At 39.5% G+C, this 17,193-nt stretch overlaps 2 protein-coding genes across 7 annotated transcripts; one reads left to right on the forward strand and one right to left on the reverse strand.

The window, feature by feature from the left end:
- Nucleotides 1–475: 475 nt before the first annotated feature.
- Nucleotides 476–12,666, forward strand: axdnd1 (axonemal dynein light chain domain containing 1). Of its 5 annotated transcripts, none has more exons than XM_051377378.1 (26): nucleotides 476–705; nucleotides 1,336–1,493; nucleotides 1,586–1,689; nucleotides 1,901–1,994; nucleotides 2,606–2,691; nucleotides 2,809–2,865; nucleotides 3,097–3,205; nucleotides 3,769–3,890; nucleotides 4,198–4,338; nucleotides 4,560–4,664; nucleotides 4,961–5,081; nucleotides 5,349–5,450; nucleotides 5,542–5,708; nucleotides 5,934–6,003; nucleotides 6,531–6,765; nucleotides 7,159–7,375; nucleotides 8,001–8,094; nucleotides 8,724–8,914; nucleotides 9,184–9,274; nucleotides 9,566–9,709; nucleotides 9,821–9,904; nucleotides 10,980–11,021; nucleotides 11,377–11,478; nucleotides 11,571–11,662; nucleotides 11,981–12,120; nucleotides 12,210–12,666. In XM_051377378.1, the coding sequence occupies exons 1-26, from the start codon at nucleotides 633–635 to the stop codon at nucleotides 12,323–12,325; spliced, it is 3,057 nt and encodes a 1,018-aa protein (XP_051233338.1). In that variant the 5' UTR covers nucleotides 476–632; the 3' UTR covers nucleotides 12,326–12,666. The 5 variants fall into 5 exon arrangements, 2 of the variants coding, with proteins under 2 accessions (XP_051233338.1, XP_051233339.1); XM_051377379.1 differs by having other exon boundaries at nucleotides 10,980–11,012; XR_007880611.1 differs by lacking the exons at nucleotides 11,571–11,662; nucleotides 11,981–12,120; nucleotides 12,210–12,666 and having other exon boundaries at nucleotides 10,618–11,021; nucleotides 11,377–11,477.
- A 97-nt stretch (nucleotides 12,667–12,763) lies between these two features.
- nphs2 (NPHS2 stomatin family member, podocin) lies at nucleotides 12,764–16,292 on the reverse strand. Of its 2 annotated transcripts, none has more exons than XM_051377394.1 (7): nucleotides 15,842–16,292; nucleotides 15,452–15,555; nucleotides 14,992–15,064; nucleotides 14,644–14,726; nucleotides 14,072–14,331; nucleotides 13,536–13,614; nucleotides 12,764–13,111 (listed from the first exon to the last, which is right to left on the reverse strand). In XM_051377394.1, exons 1-7 carry the CDS (start codon nucleotides 16,155–16,157, stop codon nucleotides 12,914–12,916), a joined length of 1,113 nt encoding a protein of 370 aa, XP_051233354.1. In that variant the 5' UTR covers nucleotides 16,158–16,292; the 3' UTR covers nucleotides 12,764–12,913. The 2 variants fall into 2 exon arrangements, with proteins under 2 accessions (XP_051233354.1, XP_051233355.1); XM_051377395.1 differs by having other exon boundaries at nucleotides 12,906–13,140.
- Between the last annotated feature and the right edge of the window lie 901 nt (nucleotides 16,293–17,193).

Genomic DNA, 17,193 nt, shown 5'->3' on the forward strand with positions numbered 1-17,193 from the left:
TAAAAAAATAAATTACTAATCAATTAAATCAAAATGTATCAAGCATTAAATTGATGAGGAATGGATTTTCTCATATTAACGGATAAATTGTTAATATCAATGAAATAGCTGAAATCAATAATTAAATAGTTTTTAAGTATTAGTAAGTAAGTAGCAAATATCAACTGCAAATGTTGATAATATAAAATATTATTAAAAACTAAAATAGGTTTTGTGTTTGTCTTCAATGTCCAGTTAAAACTGTATGATCTCATCCATATTACATTACTGTGCATGTTCGTGTTATTTAACGGGGCTGTTAAAAAAAGGATATAAAAAAATAGTCGAATATAAAATACATTTTAATTGTTTTAATGTATTTTGTCCATGTGGTGGTCAGTTTATGAACTTATTACCAAATAAAAGTTACAGATGTTTCTCCTGTTGACAAAATGAACAAACGGAAAACGCAAGACGTTTCCATGGCAACGCGACCAGGAAGTTGAAGCTCCCGGGGAACAGAGTGGCAGAGACGGTTCATCTATTTTTTTTTTTTTAACAAATAAAACTAGCTTCTCGCCCACATGACTTTGTTAAAGTTTCACAATTGTGTTGCCAAAAGGTTACTGTAACGTCTCCACCGTGACTCCGGGATGTCTGCGGCCATGAAAGCCGGCAGTTCAGCGCCAAGTTCATCGAGGCCGGAGGAAGCCGTGGACGGCAGAGGTGATGTTACTGTGCAGTCAGTGGAGAGGGGTAGCTTTACATCACAGTGCTCAGCTTATAGGAGGACGATAAACAAACAAAAGATTGGCTAATGTCGGGAAAACATTACTCCTATCGGTACAGCACTTCACACATGAAGTAACTTAGATAGATAACAGCCACAAACGTTTGTATTTATGATTGATAGTTTCACTTTTCCCCTTAAACTGGTCTAATAATGATAGAAGGTGAAAGTTATTAGATGTTAAGGTGATTAGATGTTAAGTATTTTTTAAACTATTTATTGTGCATATACATGTGTTTTGAGGAATTATAAATAGTTTGTTAATAATATATTATTGAGGGAAATTAATAATAATAATAAGTCATACTTTGTTAGAAATAGAGATCGTCTTTCCAGATTCCCCAAAGTCTCTCTGATAAAGCAATCAAATATGGAAAGCCTGAAGTATTATATGTCTTTGCTCTATGTGAGTAATGCAAGAAATATGTGGACATTATATACATTAAAAATAAAAACATCAAACTGTGAGACACATTCATGTGCATACATACCATCCCCTCATACCAAGGTCAGAGTCTGAGTTATACATTTACTGGTTTGTTTGAATTTGATTATATTTTTCTCAGTGGCGGAACTGAATTTTGAAGTCCCACCGGAGAGCAGAAAGACACATCTTCCTCCTGTCAACAGCCAGATCATCCCAGATGAACTGCTGGTCAGCCTTACCTCCACTGTCTGCAACAAGAGCACACTGGGGCACACTGCACACCATCGACACTGCAAGGTACATTAAAGCCCCATTTATATCTAAGAGGGTTACTTCTCCGTGTCTGAAATCAGTTCACACCAGTGTTCCTATGTTGACTTTGTGTACAGGGTTGTGGAATCAGACGGCCGGATGCAGTCTGGCATCACCCGTTTGGACGCAAGAAATACAAATATTTCCTGGAGCAACCAACGTCCCTGACTGGAGCCGGCAGGTCAGCTAGACTAACAAAACATATGCAACAACATAAAGAATGTCGCATTGCAATTTTAGGTTCTGTCTAAAGTTATAGATAATAAAATAAATGCTCTAGAGGGCAACATTAAATATCTCAATATGTCTTACATTTGGCTTTCTGCAATCTGCAGATGACCCAAGGAGGCTAAATGTGAGTGTTTTTCTTTTTACTTTTTTGTTTCATACAGGGATATTTCGTTCCTGTGTGATGCTATGGTAACCCAGAAGAAGACAACACCCCTTCCACCACTGACTGACAAGAGTGGCATCGGAGACACACAGGTGCGCTGCTTCAGCTGACCTTTTTTTACTTTTTGTCCTTTTAACCCTCTTTGGCAAAAATAAGGAGAATGTAAATTTCCTTTTTTTAATTGATTATGACCTGAGTCTTTTTTCCTAGCGACATATGTGGTATAACACAAAATATGCAAAATCAAAAGAAGTGTTTTACAGGATAACAAATTCAGAAATTCAGGCAGATGTGAAAAACAAACAAGATATTCCCGCTCAACAACCACAGAAATTCATTGTTCAGTTTGCCAAGTGCAAAAGGGGAAAAATACCATGTGAATTTAAACTACAGTATGTCAGTGAAACAGTAAAACATTAACTTGAAAGTTTGTTTAAAAGTTGCTACTTTTGATACTGTTTTCATCTCTAAACTTTACTTTGGCATGTTTTATAAAGAAACATAAAGATTGTTACGTGAAGAAACATAACTAAATTACCTTAGGGAGGAATTTAAATAGATTTTTTTTATATTTAGGTTTTATAGTTGTCTTTAAAAAAATACTGTGAGTTACCGTAATAGTGCTGACTTCAAATTCACATTTATTGTTATTCATCTATACTGTATAGTTTGACGTGATAATCACAGCCACTCTGTATTTCAGAACATAAGTGTCTCAGAAAGTCTGATCCCGGATGAATATCACATTGTGAAAAACAAAGGGCTGCGGAGCCTTGAGCTCTATGAGGAGTGAGTCTGCTTCATTATGTTCGTCTTCTTTATTCATGTGAACTGTTCACCTTCATATTATCATCGTCAAATTGGAATTTAGTTTTCCTGTCAGCACATGTTACTTCTCTTCCTCAGTGCCTTCACAGTGCAGCTGCAGGATGAAGAGCAGAAGCTACGGGTCTTCCCTTCTCTGTGAGTTCATTCATTTTAGTTAATCTAATTTACAGATCAACCATAGTTGAGTTGTCTGCACTGGGAGATGTTGTTGTTTATATTAGTATTAGTACAGCTTAATAGTAGGAAGTAATTGTACTCTTTACCATAAGGTAGGCAAAGTGCTAGTAAGATAAGGGACAGTTGTTGTCAAGGCAAGACCTTAAGTGTGTAGTAATACTGATTCGTGTGTATGTTCTGTGTGTCTAGGAGGCCCAGTGGCAGAGTGGAAGTGGTCCAGCTGATGAAGATGATGGACGACATGCTGGTAAAGGCTGGAGTGGATCAACAGAGTGAGGAGCTGACCGAGATCTCCCAGGTAAGACAGACCGAGAAGCAGAAATTGCACAGGCTGCTCTGTGCCTCTTTGGCTGACACTAGTGCTGTGTTGCAGTCATGTACAGAGAATAATCTGTACTGGTACAATGTTTTACAACTTTTGAAACAACCAAATCCTGCAAAACACCAAGGCGATCCTGTACATATTGAAAAAAAACATACCACTGGTCAAGGTGCCTATGTTCATGAGTTACAAATACTTTGTAGTTTGTACACACCATGTGCAGGGCTGGGGGCTGGGGGCTGCATATAGTCACACACTGCACTGCACACTTGATCTTTTATTAACACTGACATGAGTAACCTCCTTTTGCTCAGTTTTGCTGCTTTTATACAGATTTGGATGTGCATTACTTCCGCCCTCATCAAAAGCACAATATGTAGAGTGTACTGTTATGTGTGAGTGTGTTACTTTGTGTTGGTAACATTCCTGTCATAACCACAACATATTCAGAGATGAGCAATTTGTATATGAAAAACAAGTGTTTACAGATGCATAGCTGTCTATGTATATTAGAAATAGTGCAATGAAATGTCTTACAGATGGAGGGTCTGCTGGAGCTTGTGCAGGTGGAGCAGAACATCTACAACATTGTTTTCCATGAACTGATCAGGCAGGTCAGCGTGAGCTGTTCAGAGAGAGGAGAGCTGCTTGCCAAACTCAGGTTAGCAGACAACAGAACGGCATGTAAATGTCAGACCTCAACACCGGTTGGGGGGACGTTAATTAGCCATATGAGCGTTTGAACCAGTTGAAATCAAATTATGGAAATATGGATTTAAATAAGAACTCATATAAGATGAGGGCAATTCAATTCAACAACAATTCTTCAACTCTATTATCTCAAGTTAATTCTGAAACATATTTTCACAGATAGCTGGGGGAAACCTTCCGGCATTTTTGAAAATCTTTTCCAGTAATAACCCCAGGAAGCCTTTTTCCCAGCAGCTCTCTCATGTTTGTGTGTCCAGGCAGCGCTACCAGTCCTTGCTCGAGCGAATCCCCCGCCTTCTGAAGGCTCTGCATACTGAGACGGTGGCACAGCGGGCTCTGGACCGCCGACTCACCGAGGAGATCTACCACATCAAGACATCCATCCAGAAGCTCAGCACGTAAGTAGATCAGCTGTCAGCCAGCTGGGTCATGGAGAATAAAATAAACTTGTGCTTTTAAGCACTGGAACATGTTTAAAGAGTGATTCTATTTTAAGAGGAAATAATTCATGCAAGAAATGAAAATGATAACACTCATTACAATGCGTGAATATGAGAAATGTGTGTGTGCTCATTTCTCTGTGTATGTGTGTGATTATGGGTGTGAACCTTCTCTGCAGGGAACTGTCCAGAATCAGAGACCATGATGCCCTTGTTTCCCAGCAGGCAGAGAGCGCTCACCGGCAGCTGGCTGGGGCACTTGAGCAGACACACACCAACTCAGAGTCAGTCCCTCACAGGACAGAATTGAACTACTGTGCATTCAAGTCACATTTCATCAAGTTGATTGTGAACCTTATTTATGTGGCAGATACGAGTGATTTATTTCAAGCTAAATTTAATTGCACCTTGAAAAGAAATACTGCTATCAGTGTATTCCCTTTGTGATGTAGACAGTAGGGGTTACTGTATCATTAATTAAGATTTTAGCACAGCGGGATTAAGATTAAGATTTAAGCACGCAGAGCAATACAAAATGTGACCATGTGTCCCTCTCAAATGGTCCATGTGCTCTTCTCAGTGTGGTCCAAGGTTACCACCAGCTGTATGAGCTCCAGAGGGGTCGCCTTGAGGCTCAGCTGCTCCAGATGACTGAGGAGAGAGACTACTGGAGCCAGCTCACCTTTTGCCTCGCCCTCAAGGTGTGTGAGCCATAATATTGATTTTTGTGTCAACTGGACTTACCTTGTATGTTACTTTCATGTGATGGTGGTCCGCTGTTTTGCTGAAAAAAATAATAGATTAACTGACTTTGATTGTTGAATCAGAAAACTATGGCTGACTTTGATGGAGCACAATAACTAGAATTTTTAGGTTGTGAGGGTCAAATTTCTACCCACTGCTTACTAAAATCAAAATCAATTGAAGTCGATCCACACAAGTACAGTACGTTTTTCTGTGCTCTTCAGGTGATCAGTGTGAAGAAGCTGCAGCTGATCAGTCGGCTGCATATCAGCGAGCAGAACTGGTCCAAGACAGCAGAGCACTGCAGCCTTTACGTCACTTCAAAGGTAATAAAGCAGTTCCTGTTTCTCACAGTTTTATATATTGCTCCTGGAATTCAATTGCACTCTGACTATGACAGTGACCATCCTGCTGTAGGACACAGAGGACCTGAATGTCATCATAGAGCTTACTGACTACTGGAAAGAGCAGCTGACTGCTCTTATGTCCCAGCTGAAGAAGACAGAGCATTCTCAGTGCGAACACCTCAGTGCTATCCAGCAAGGCATTACCAAGTGGTTCAACTTCTGCTCCACACAGAACCAGTAAGGACAAGCTAAGATACCAAAGGAGATTATTTAATGTTTAAAAAAGCACCATCAGTTAAAGAAAACTTGGATTTCTGGAAATCTGTAATAACCTAATTATATTATTGAGACTTCACGCCCAGTACAGTGTCAATAATCAGCAATGTCACTGAGAGCAATTTATGGATGAGGAGATTGATTTGTGTGTGAATTCTGCCAAAGATGCTCTTCTTCTATTTCAAGGTGCCCTGACCCAAAATATGAGAAAGCTTCATTGGAAAAGATTCAAGCTGATTTTAAGCAGTGGTCAAGTGTAAGTCAGTCCATTTACTTCCTCTGTGTGTGTGTGTGTGTGTGTGTGCGTGTGTGTGTTTTTCTCAGTGGTGGTCATGGATCTATTTGATGTATCTCATCTTTATCATCAGTCTCATGTGTCTTATTTCTAACAGTAATCTCATTGATATAATTTATTTGATCCGTCCCAACTCTGCCATGTTGGTATCTAATCACATCTAATCACTTCATGTTGCATAATTATCATCACTTGTCACGTTTGATCAGTGTCATCTTTATGATGCTGTCACTAGTCTGCTGTGTCTCACCTCCATCATCTCATCTCTTTCATCTCATCAATCGTGCACTACTGATAATCCGTTACTCATCTGTGTCATCTGTCTAAAATCTTTTTATAATCGAAAATAAATTAACTATGAAAAGTTATCTAGAAAGGTCTTAGCTGAGTGCTGAACACCTGGCTCTGAGCATATTTTTCTGTGTTATAAGGTGGTGTCCATTTTGGCTGTGATGTGCCATGTTCCTCTGTTTTCTCTTTCTCTGCAGACGTTGGCTTGCCAGTGTGAGTGCTACCAAGGTGAGAGGCTGCTTTGCTGCCAGCAGACACTGGGTGAGCTTGGCTGTGTCCAGCAAAAATGGCTGAATATGAGCCTTCAGCTGTTCAGAAGACACCTTTCTCCTGATGGTGAACCCCCTGGAGGCCAGCAGGCTTTAAGAGAGCTTGACAAGGTCCTATCTGAGCTCCTCAAACAGCTGGACACACAAGTCACTGGAGAGACTGGTGAGAGCCGATAGAAGCACAATTTTGAATAGGGTTTGGAGAAATTTTAAATGAGCTAAAAACAGATTTTAAGGCATACAGACAGGTAAGTAAAGCATACACTTTCACTTGGCACTGCCCTAGTTTTTGCTTGAGTGTACTCCAAGTGGATATCTGTAAAGAGAACTGCTGACGGCAGCAAAATCTGGACCTTGGTGAGTGTCACGGCATATGGCCATGACACACACACACACACACACACCCACACACACACACACACACACACACACACTCACAAGCTATACTACAGAATCTTCATAAGTCTATCATATGTTTTACTGTCTCTCATTGTGGGATATAATCTTTGAGATGAGGACTAAAGTGCTGAAACTGATTCCAGCCATGCTGTTTTAGGGATCCACGGACAGATGACGTCACTGCTCGGGTTGATGGAGTCCTGGGTTTCCAAGCTTGCCACAGTGATTGACCGGCCAGAAATGATGTCCGTCTCTGATTGGCTGAGGCTGGAGAAGGCACTGTGCAATTGGCAGAGTTTGTCTGAAGAAGCCTTGCAGAACGTCTGCATTATACAGACAAAGAACAAAATGGACAAAAACAAACCTGACATATTGTACGTTTTTCATTTAGCGGCATTAATAGTTATCCAGAATCAGAAGTCACACGTTATACCTGTCCAGGGTTTAAACCTATTCACTATTCTGTCTCAAAATAATTAGTTAAAGCAATGGATGCAATAAAAACTCATCTCAAAAAGAGATGCTTTATTTTTTAGCATTGGGTAGACAGGTTTGTGGAAAACTGTGAATGTTTTTCGATACAAGAACATTTGTATTCTGTATGTCAATGTATGCATGATTTAATATGCATACTCTAGAAACATGTAACTGATCTGTGACTTATAGTGAGATCAACACAGCAACAAATGTGACCTAATATGCATTTTTCCATGTTGCCTTTTAACCATAAACTTAATCTCTACTTTAATTTTTATTGTCATAATTGGCCATTAACACATTCTGGGAAAAGGCTTTTGTTTGAGTTTGAAAATATGTGGTTTCTTAGAAAATATCTAAGCTTTTATTAACACATTCTATTCGTTGCTTGTGATAAAATTTGATTGAAACAGAGATAGAAAAAAGATTCAACTTAAAGAGAAATCAAGCCAACAACAAATATTGAAATTGAAATACTCCCTAGTCATTCTTTGTTTTTGTTGTGTGCGCTTCTTCAAACAGCACAGAGGCAGAAAAGGTGTCAGACAAAGTGCAGGAGTTCATAACCAACTTATCCAACTTTACTGATGGTGAGAGCCAGAGACTCAGCGAGGAGGTGAGTACCAACCAGGTTCAGGCAAACTGTCAAGGGAGGATTACACACGTTTTGAAAATGCATTTGCATCAAGTGTTCTGGAACAAACACATCAGCTCCGTGAATGTGCTGCTCAGATATTGCATCGGAAATAAATCTGAATGAGAACGAAAATATGCCATTCATATTTCTATTTAGATTTTAAAATGTAAATCTAAATTGATATATCACCATTTTGAGTTGGAAATCTATTCATCTATTTAATCAGTCCTTTTCTCTTTTTCACTTCCAATTCTTCCCTCTTTCTGCCCTTTCCTTCGTACTGTCAGCTTCACATCCTGAGCTCTTTCTGCAGCAATGGCTCTGATCTACGTTTCTCTTCTTCTAGGTACCTACAGCCTTTTCAGTTCTTCATTGTTTTTCTGTGATTTCTGTTTTGTCTTATAACTTATTTGTTGTTAATCTTTTCCAACAATAGCTTGTCTCAAAATCATGCAATTACTGATACTGCTTTTTTGTACTGTTTATCACTGAGCAGCTCTACCAGTGAAGTTGCAGTTTCAATCCCAAGTCCCAGTTCAAATGTTCAGAAGATTTGCCGTAATGTTACAAGGTGCTGTCTTGAGTTTAAGTGTTTCCTCCCCTACCAGGTCAGATCTATTCACATGGCTCAGACCCGCTGGATGTTGGATCTGTTGCTCCTCATGGTACCTGACCATAGTGATGACCAGAACCAAGAACAGGAACACCATTACAATATGAACATCTCACTACAGACACTGGATGAGGATGCCAAGATGCTGGCTGAGAAACTGGACTATTTTTCCAGACACATCACAAGGTACTAGAGTATTTACAGTTGGATCAGATCTTATTAACCAGAGTAACTAACAATTAGTGCTTAGTACAAAAAGTAAACTTTGTTTGAAGTGAGTACTGAATTTTACAGAGTGCGGTGATAACCTCTTTACATACATAACTAACAACACACAGAAATGAAATGATGGCTAAAGTATACTTTAATATTGAAAGTTCCTTTGACACAAGATGAATCAGAAGAGCAGTTTCTCCAGGATTTTCTCATCAAGAAATGTTTGTTTTTTAATCCAGCCCTTGCAAGCTGATTCTGGAAGAACAGGTTCTGCAGAACTCGCATGAAGTTGAGAGTGAAAATGAGATGAATGAGTGCAGAAAGCTGCAGGTAAACAATGTTCTGATGCAGAATGAAACAAACCTTTTTAGGTGTTTTAAATCAAATCAACTGGAAAATGTATCCATAAGAAAAAATGAAATATTTGCACTCTTTTGTCCAAAAATTTGTTCTGCCGAAGGATGCAATTAATCACCCAATGTCATTTTTTACGCAGCACTGTTCTACTCTTTTTTGTACAAACATTATAAAACTCCAAATGAGGTTGCCATAGTGCAGTTACAGACTAGGATAAGGTAATCTAAGCAAACCTACACCTGTGTGTGTTGTGTCCATCTTCAGAGAGAAAGCAATAATTGGGTGGAGACGTGTATAATCCTGCTCTCAGGAGTGAAAGGTGGTCCTGTGGAGCTGCCTGTCAGACTCGCTGACCCCGCCTCCAGCAGTGATGTCCCAGCCTCTCCCTCAGACAGCATGGAGACTCTGGTGAGGAGTCGTTTAAAATACAACGCACTTGATTATACCCTTTTTGTTCAAATTGGATAATGAAAATGAATTGAAAGCCTGTTAATGTTGATTTTTGAAATTTGATGATAGCTTTTACAGGTGAATGAAGAGATTTCAGCAGAGCCTACAGTCGACAGTGAGGTCAAAAATGAGACTGAGGCAGAACTGAGAGAGGTGAGTCATATTAAGTTTATCCAAACATTAAAATAATTCAAATAAAGCATTTATCATTTTCTAGTGAGGTAAACAAAGGAAGAAAAGGCATCATTGCTGTTGATGATGAAGGGAACGCAATCTAGTAGTTAGACTATCTGTTATTTAACCACAGGATCAAGATTGAAGCTCCTGCGTCAGCAAATATCTGCCCTTTCACAAAGCAAGGCACTGAGAACCATTAAGGTTCCACTGTTTGGGTCATCTGTGCTTTTAGTGTGTCTAGAAACCAATCTGTAAACCCCCAATGTCTTTAATGTGAAACGGTACACTTTTTAAGGATTCAAGGTTATATTTTATTTAACGTCATTTACAAAGCACGGTTGTAGAATGAAATTTAGATATAGTAGTTCCCTTTAGGCTACTTTGAAAAACAGAATAAAATATGATTAACGAGTCATAAAAATAAAACGAAATGCTAATTTGTGTGATGAAGTGTTGAGGAAGAATTTAACAGTCTCACAGCCTAAGGGATGAAGCTGTCTTTAAGTCTGGTGGTACAGCAGTGGACGCTTCTCTACCTCTTCCCAGATGTCAGCAGGGTGAACAGGCTGTGGCTGGGGTGGGTGCTGTCTTTCAGTAGCCGTTGGGTTCTGCACAGGCATCTCACCACACCAATATCACTGATGCTGGGTAGCTGAGTACCAATGATCTGTTTTAATCACTTCCTACAGAGTCTTCCTGTCCTGGGCCATGCCGATCCCCTGCCAGTTTGTGATGTATCCAGTCAGGATTTTGTCTATTGCTTCTCTGTTAAAGTTATCAAGAACTTGGCATGGGAATTTTGCTTTCTTAAGTTGCCTTTTTCTTTTGATTAGTGTGTCCCTGAATATGGTATAAATAACTATTTTGTAGGTTGAATGACATTGAGTTAAAATTTTGACCAGTATTGTTTGGTTTCTGTTTATTTTATAATGTGAATTATAATCACTTATAAACATAATGTGCAAAAAATAAGGTATTCAATAACTGTTTCCATATTAATGTTCATGATGATAATGACAAGTGCAGTCATGGTACTCTTGTTTCTCCACAGTGCACTGCTGAAGGATATGAAGCACAACAAGAGGTTTGTCCGGTATTAACAGTTTTAATGAAGTGTACTTTAATAAATTGTAGTCTGCAGTCTGATCTGCAAAAACAAAAAAATATTGGATTGTCTGGAACTGTGAAACTAGACACTTATGGTGAAGGTTATAGAGCTTTGTGTGATAAAAGACACAACATTAAACAAATATGTATTGCTCTGCATTATATTCATTGTTACCTCAGGTCAGGAAATCTTTTGGAGTATTTGGATTTATGTTGAAGACAGAACAGTTTTAAAGAATTAAATAAACTCTTCAAGAATACAGGGGATTTTATAAATGGGTCCTACGTTCATTGTACAGTATTCACTAGACTTGCTAAAAACTATTGTTTTTGTCCTGCAGGGGGAGCTAACGGTTTGTGAGAGCCCAGTGGTGAAGCTGATTGGCTATGATGGAAACATTACGCAAAGAAAGCTGGGAGAGAGCAGTATCCACCTGAGTGGGGTCAGACAGATAAATCACACACTTTTTCAGTGTTAGTTCCAAGCTTTTTACTGTGTATTTAACTGAACAATCTGCCTGTCTGTCTCTGTTAGACTGAGGAGCTGGTTGTGTCTCCAGTGACAGATGAAGCCCAGAAAGCTTTTAGCGATCTGACCACAGTAGGATTACTGCAGCAGGAACTGCAGTAAGTTTCTTATCTTTGAGTGGAACCTTTTTGGGAAACTAGTATGAGAAGCAGTTACTACCATGGCTGAAAATCAATGCTTTAGTGAAAAACACACTTTTACACCTTGAACACTTGGAGTTTATTAGGCAAAATCCCATCAGAAGGGCATATATCTGATTTGTTGTCGAGTTCAGTCACCATCAGCCATATATATCTGTTGAATGTCCACACATCAGCTGTGTTTCTGCGGCTGTTCAGAAATGGAAAAAGGACCTTTATTGACTTGTGTATATGCAAAAAGCATCTAGGTTAGATTTCTCTCCATGTGTTCGTCAGTGATTCAGAGCTGCAAGTCCAGAGTGCCGAGCAGCGAGCCCTGAAGGCTGAAGAAGCCCTACAGGCAGCGTTGGAGAAGATTCAGGACCTAGAAACACAACTGCAGGGTCAGCCCAGTCTGGAGCCCAAAAGTAGTGAAGGTACAGACTAAACTGAAATTCTATAAACTTAGAACAGTTGGAGAGACAGTGACACAGTATTACATTATTTACACATCTTTGTGTTGCAGAGAAAAAGAAAACACCAACACCTTCCCCACTACCAGTTACACCTCCAGCTCCTCCGAAGAAAACCACAGCTGAAGCCAAAACATCAAGCAGCACCAAAAGGACCAAGAAACGGTGATCTGACATGTAATCAGGAGGTGTTACAGCCTTATATGCATTTATGGGACTGTCCAGTTGTCACTTTTAGGATTTTATGTTTATGTATTTTCTCTGCTGCAACACAAGAGGAACTTTTCGCCTGCACTCCAGGAAAGGATGCAAGAAGCATCATTTATCAGCGCTGCCGTCCAAGTATAACATTTCTCCAGTACCAGGAAATGGTCCAATATTCACTCTGCTTATGAGAGTGAGTATTGTGATCTTTATATAATGGCTTGCTGTGATTTTGTTTAACCTTGTGATATGTCTTTGCATATAAGGGCAAATTATTTAAAACAAAATAAAGTTTCTGCAGACATATTACATTTTTAAAAAGTTAGACTTTTTTTTCAAAGCACATTTGCAAACATTTGCTATGAACTCATATTCAACTCAAAATTGTACACAAAATTTTGGATTGAAGATTACTTTCTTTAACATGATCAATATCTCCTAAAACTCTAGCACAAGATGAGAATTACTGCCTCACACTCACTTTCATTAGGCATTCAATAATAATTACTTATTACATTTGAATAATAATAATAATTCACTTGATAGCAGTCTGTCACATCATTGGCGAGTCCGTCTCTGTCATCCCTCCCTCTCCTTCTATAGCAGGAGGAGGAGGGGGTGGTAAGGATGAAAGGTCAGGGGTCACACTGAGGAGATCTGGGGGGAGTGGAAGGACCAGGGCAGGATGGAGGAGACGGAGGGAAGCCCTGAACCCTTCCCATGCATCTCTCTCCCCTTCTGCTGCTTTTGCCTGGAGGAGAGAAGGTTTGAAACACATTTCTGCCGAGAATGCAGAATTAAACTTTGGCAGGACTAAAGACCCATTGTTTTGCAGACTAAACCAAGCCTGGGCTAGAAAAACAGCAAAATTGTTTGAAATGGAAACATAGTGCATTGAGTGTTGCAAGGTGTTGGAACAAAGATTGGCCACTGGCTTTCTTTGCTGTCAGCTGCTGTGTTTACAGTATACTACCACCACAGTAGGATTTGCCTTAATAGTTATACAACAGCTATTTTAAGTATAGTTCAACTTCTTACTTATTCTGCCTATATTCCAAAAGTTTTACAAATAATGCTGAAAATCTGTGAGCCATAAACATTAAAAATGCAAAAAACAAGCATTCAAATATTAAATGATAAACATTAGATTTTTAAAAGCTAGTAAAGTTACTCACTCTGATCTGGTGTTGTCTCTTGGCCTCAGCCTCAGCAGCCAGATTCTGCTGTAACTCCACAGGAAAACTGAGCTCGTCTCTGACAGAAAATCAAACACACGCCTGGTCAGCAGTAAAAGATTGCAGCACCCCACAAATCTCTACATTCCTCGTTGCTGTTTACCTGGAAAAATCACTGCATGCAGAGGAAAAATCCTTTGCACAGAGACAGCGATGCATTTTTCAGAGGCAATGCCACCCTTTTGTAAATCAGCTTATTTTTCTTTTGAGATGATGTTTCAATAATCCTCTTGAATCTCTTTAGCCATTTAAAGTATCAGCTTTTAAAAGCTGGTTTTGCTGTCAGGCCCTCAAAATCAAAGTGCTACCTTGCACTAGCGTTCAACAATAACCCACGGTCACCCAGTGAAGGAGAGGAACCAAGGTCAGTTTACACCCACAGTAACAAACGGTAGACCAGAATCGATTACTGCCACAGGCGCAGCTTAGAAAGGTTCATCCAAAAAAGATAAATTACAACGAATGACCAGTCTTACATGTCTGCTCTCTCCACCTTGATGCCCCAGTGGCAAGCAACAGCGTCCACGCCTGCTTGTATCTTCTGTCCGATGTTCCTCCGGTGCAGCAGGATATGGCTGAATGTGTGTTGGGCGAGAATGTCTCTGATCACTGCCTGGACCAGAGTCTGCAGCACTGTGGTTAGATGAGACAGAGCTGCACTACATAAAGCTACATTCTCTATCTGATAGTAACACACTGCACTCAGCTCTGGCCTCACCAAGTCCTTTGTCACCACCTGGGTACAGACATATGAGGAGAATTTCAGTCAGCAATCTGATGCAATAAAATCCTTCCACTCTGGTAAATTAGGTAAAATAGTTCAGAACACTTGTGTTGTAAACTTCTATGAAGGTACTATAATGGAAGTGGCTGTTGAAGTTTACTAGCCAGTCACAAATAAGTCTGATCCCTTTATGGACTATGAAAGATTTACAATGTACATTCAGAGAAAGCAAAGTGCATATACAGTAAACAGTTCATTCATAATAATTTTTACATATAGAGCTAAATGTGAATATGTTGGTTGTGTTTTTTGCTTATTCTGTACCGTGTGAGGAGGAACCTTCAGCATTTTTAATCGGATGTCGACCTTGTGACACACATCTAGGAGTGGGAGGTAGAAAAGAAGGCCTGGATAGAGGAAGAACAAGGGTTTGACCTAAGGATAGATTTCTAAAATAAACTGTTTTTTTAAATATGTTTCTCTTACTTCTGTGTGATAGGAAACAACATATCTCAGGCTAAAACAAGTTATGGGCTATGTGTGTATGACTATAGCTGAACAATCACACAATTCAAACACTGACACACATGTTCAGAAGTGGTAAGTCAGCAGTTTAGTCAGCAAATCACCACTGACAGATGAGAATAAAAGATTATAGTAATTGGTGACAACCTGGTCCTCTGGGTCTTCCACGTAGTAAGTGACCCAGTCTAAAGATCACAGCTCTCTCATGCTCCCTCACCACCTGTCAATCAAAAAGGATATGAGACATCAGTCAGTCTATATATATATGGAAGACTGGAGTGTCTAATTGATATAACACACAAGTAGGTCAGTTTTTATACAATGTTTTTATATAATAACATACAGTGTAGTCAGAAAGTATTGTTGCAGTGTGACACATTTTTGCTTAAAAAGCCCAGTTTAATGTTAAAAATTCCCAACATTCACTCTTTTCTCCAAATATTTTACGTCTATGGGAGGTGGAAAAGGTCGAAACGACATTTTGACCATTAAGAAAAATGTCTCAGATGAAACTTGAATGACCACCAATGAATGGTTACCAACTTCTTCCATGCCAAATTAGACTTGTTAGTCAAGACAGTCTATTAGATTGTGCTGTAGATCGTACTTTGACGCAGAACCAGATGGACAGAGGAAGGAAGAGGAGAACCAGCACCAAGACGAAGACCATCAGCAGCCACTCAAACACTCCCAGGTTCTTGCGCTTTAGACCTGCAGAGATAAACAGTATTTAGTATAAGGAATCCAACCAAGATACTCAAATGAAATAGAATTGAGAGTAATTTTTGTAATAATTGACCTTATTTGTATCATCACATACATGAATTTACATTACTGGTTATTTTGCTATCTGTAATTTGTTTTTTTTAGAATGTATGTTTCAGAAAATTCCACATACAGAAAAATTACACAACACATAGGAGAAATAAAGACCACTGTTAATATTTCCTCCACTGAATATACAGTGAACCAGGCTTTTCTTGAGGCTTCGACTTACCGTCCTCCTGCTCTGCTGCTTCCAGGAGCCCCAGGTTCTCCTCCTTCACCTCATCCTCTCTCACACTGTCGATGTCCACCACAGTGGATGGCACCTTCATTTCTGTCTCCTGTTCCACTTTCACCTCGTTTGTCTCTGGCTTCTCCTTCTGTAGCCTCTCTTTCCTCACTGGTTGTGCCTCAGGGACCCGGCCTGTCTTCGATGGTCTTTGCCGTTGACTTTGGGAGGCACCAGGGGCTCCCCTCTCCCTCTCCTTCCTGGGTGTCATTCTGGATCTCGGAGGGTGACTGGGGTGGACATCGGAGGACTTCTCCATACTGGCTGGAGGCTCTGCATAGAGGAGCGGCTGTTGGGATGTTTCTGCTTGATGGGTTAGTGGAGGGTTTTCTTTTTAGGTGAAAGCAGAGAAGAGATTTTGTGACTTTCACTGCTGTGAGTTGTTTCTTCTGGCTTCGAGGTCTGTAACTGGAGTTAGTGCTGCTGCCGTCTAAATCAGACCAGCTGTTGGACTGTGGGAGTATGACGGTAGTGGGAGTGCCACTTACCACCCTCTCTGTTTTTCAAATGATTTCAGGTCAGTGAACCTTTGTGATCAGGATATGCAATAGCTGTGGTCAAAGCAGCAAACTAAAATAAAATAAAATGTTAAGATAATAATGTGAAAAACAGAAAAAAGTTCTCATGTGCAGTTCATCTCAAGCAAATAAAGACCATCTCACGTCCTCTTTTTCCAAGATTCAGATTAATATTTTAAAGACATAAAATTGCTTTTATTTCCATTATATACATAGAGCCGTGTACTTTGGTCAACAGTAGTTGTTCTAAACGTATAAATAAACTTGACATGATATTATTCTTTGCTACGTGTTATCCAAAAGTCCTTCATGGGTAAAAAAAAAAAAAAAAAAGGCTCCACTATAAGGTTTTTCATCCTATTTACGCAATCCAATGTTTTTTAGCTGTTACATCTTGGAAGCTCTTGATTCTGTCACAGGAAACTCAAAAATATCCCAATCTTTGACTATAAAATTCTCACATAGAAGCATATCTACTACATAAATGTATACATGGCCCACACATTGGTGGAGCCAGTGGACGTCCTGTAAATCATGTATAGAACAAGCTATTTGAGTGCATGTCATATAAAATATAAAACATGCCGACATATTAAATTAAAATATTTATACCCCTAAATCTCTGTGTTTCTAGGTCCATTATTTTGGATTGTGTTTCTTTCCTGGTAATACCAGTGCCACCCAGAGAGAGTTGTAGTCCACGATTGGGGCAATATGTGTCAGTGGAGCTTAGGGAGTCACAGTGTGTCTTCAATGGGAATGTGCAAACTCAGGGCT

This window comes from Dicentrarchus labrax, unplaced genomic scaffold, assembly GCF_905237075.1.
Source record: "Dicentrarchus labrax unplaced genomic scaffold, dlabrax2021, whole genome shotgun sequence".
Lineage (NCBI taxonomy): Eukaryota > Metazoa > Chordata > Actinopteri > Moronidae > Dicentrarchus > Dicentrarchus labrax.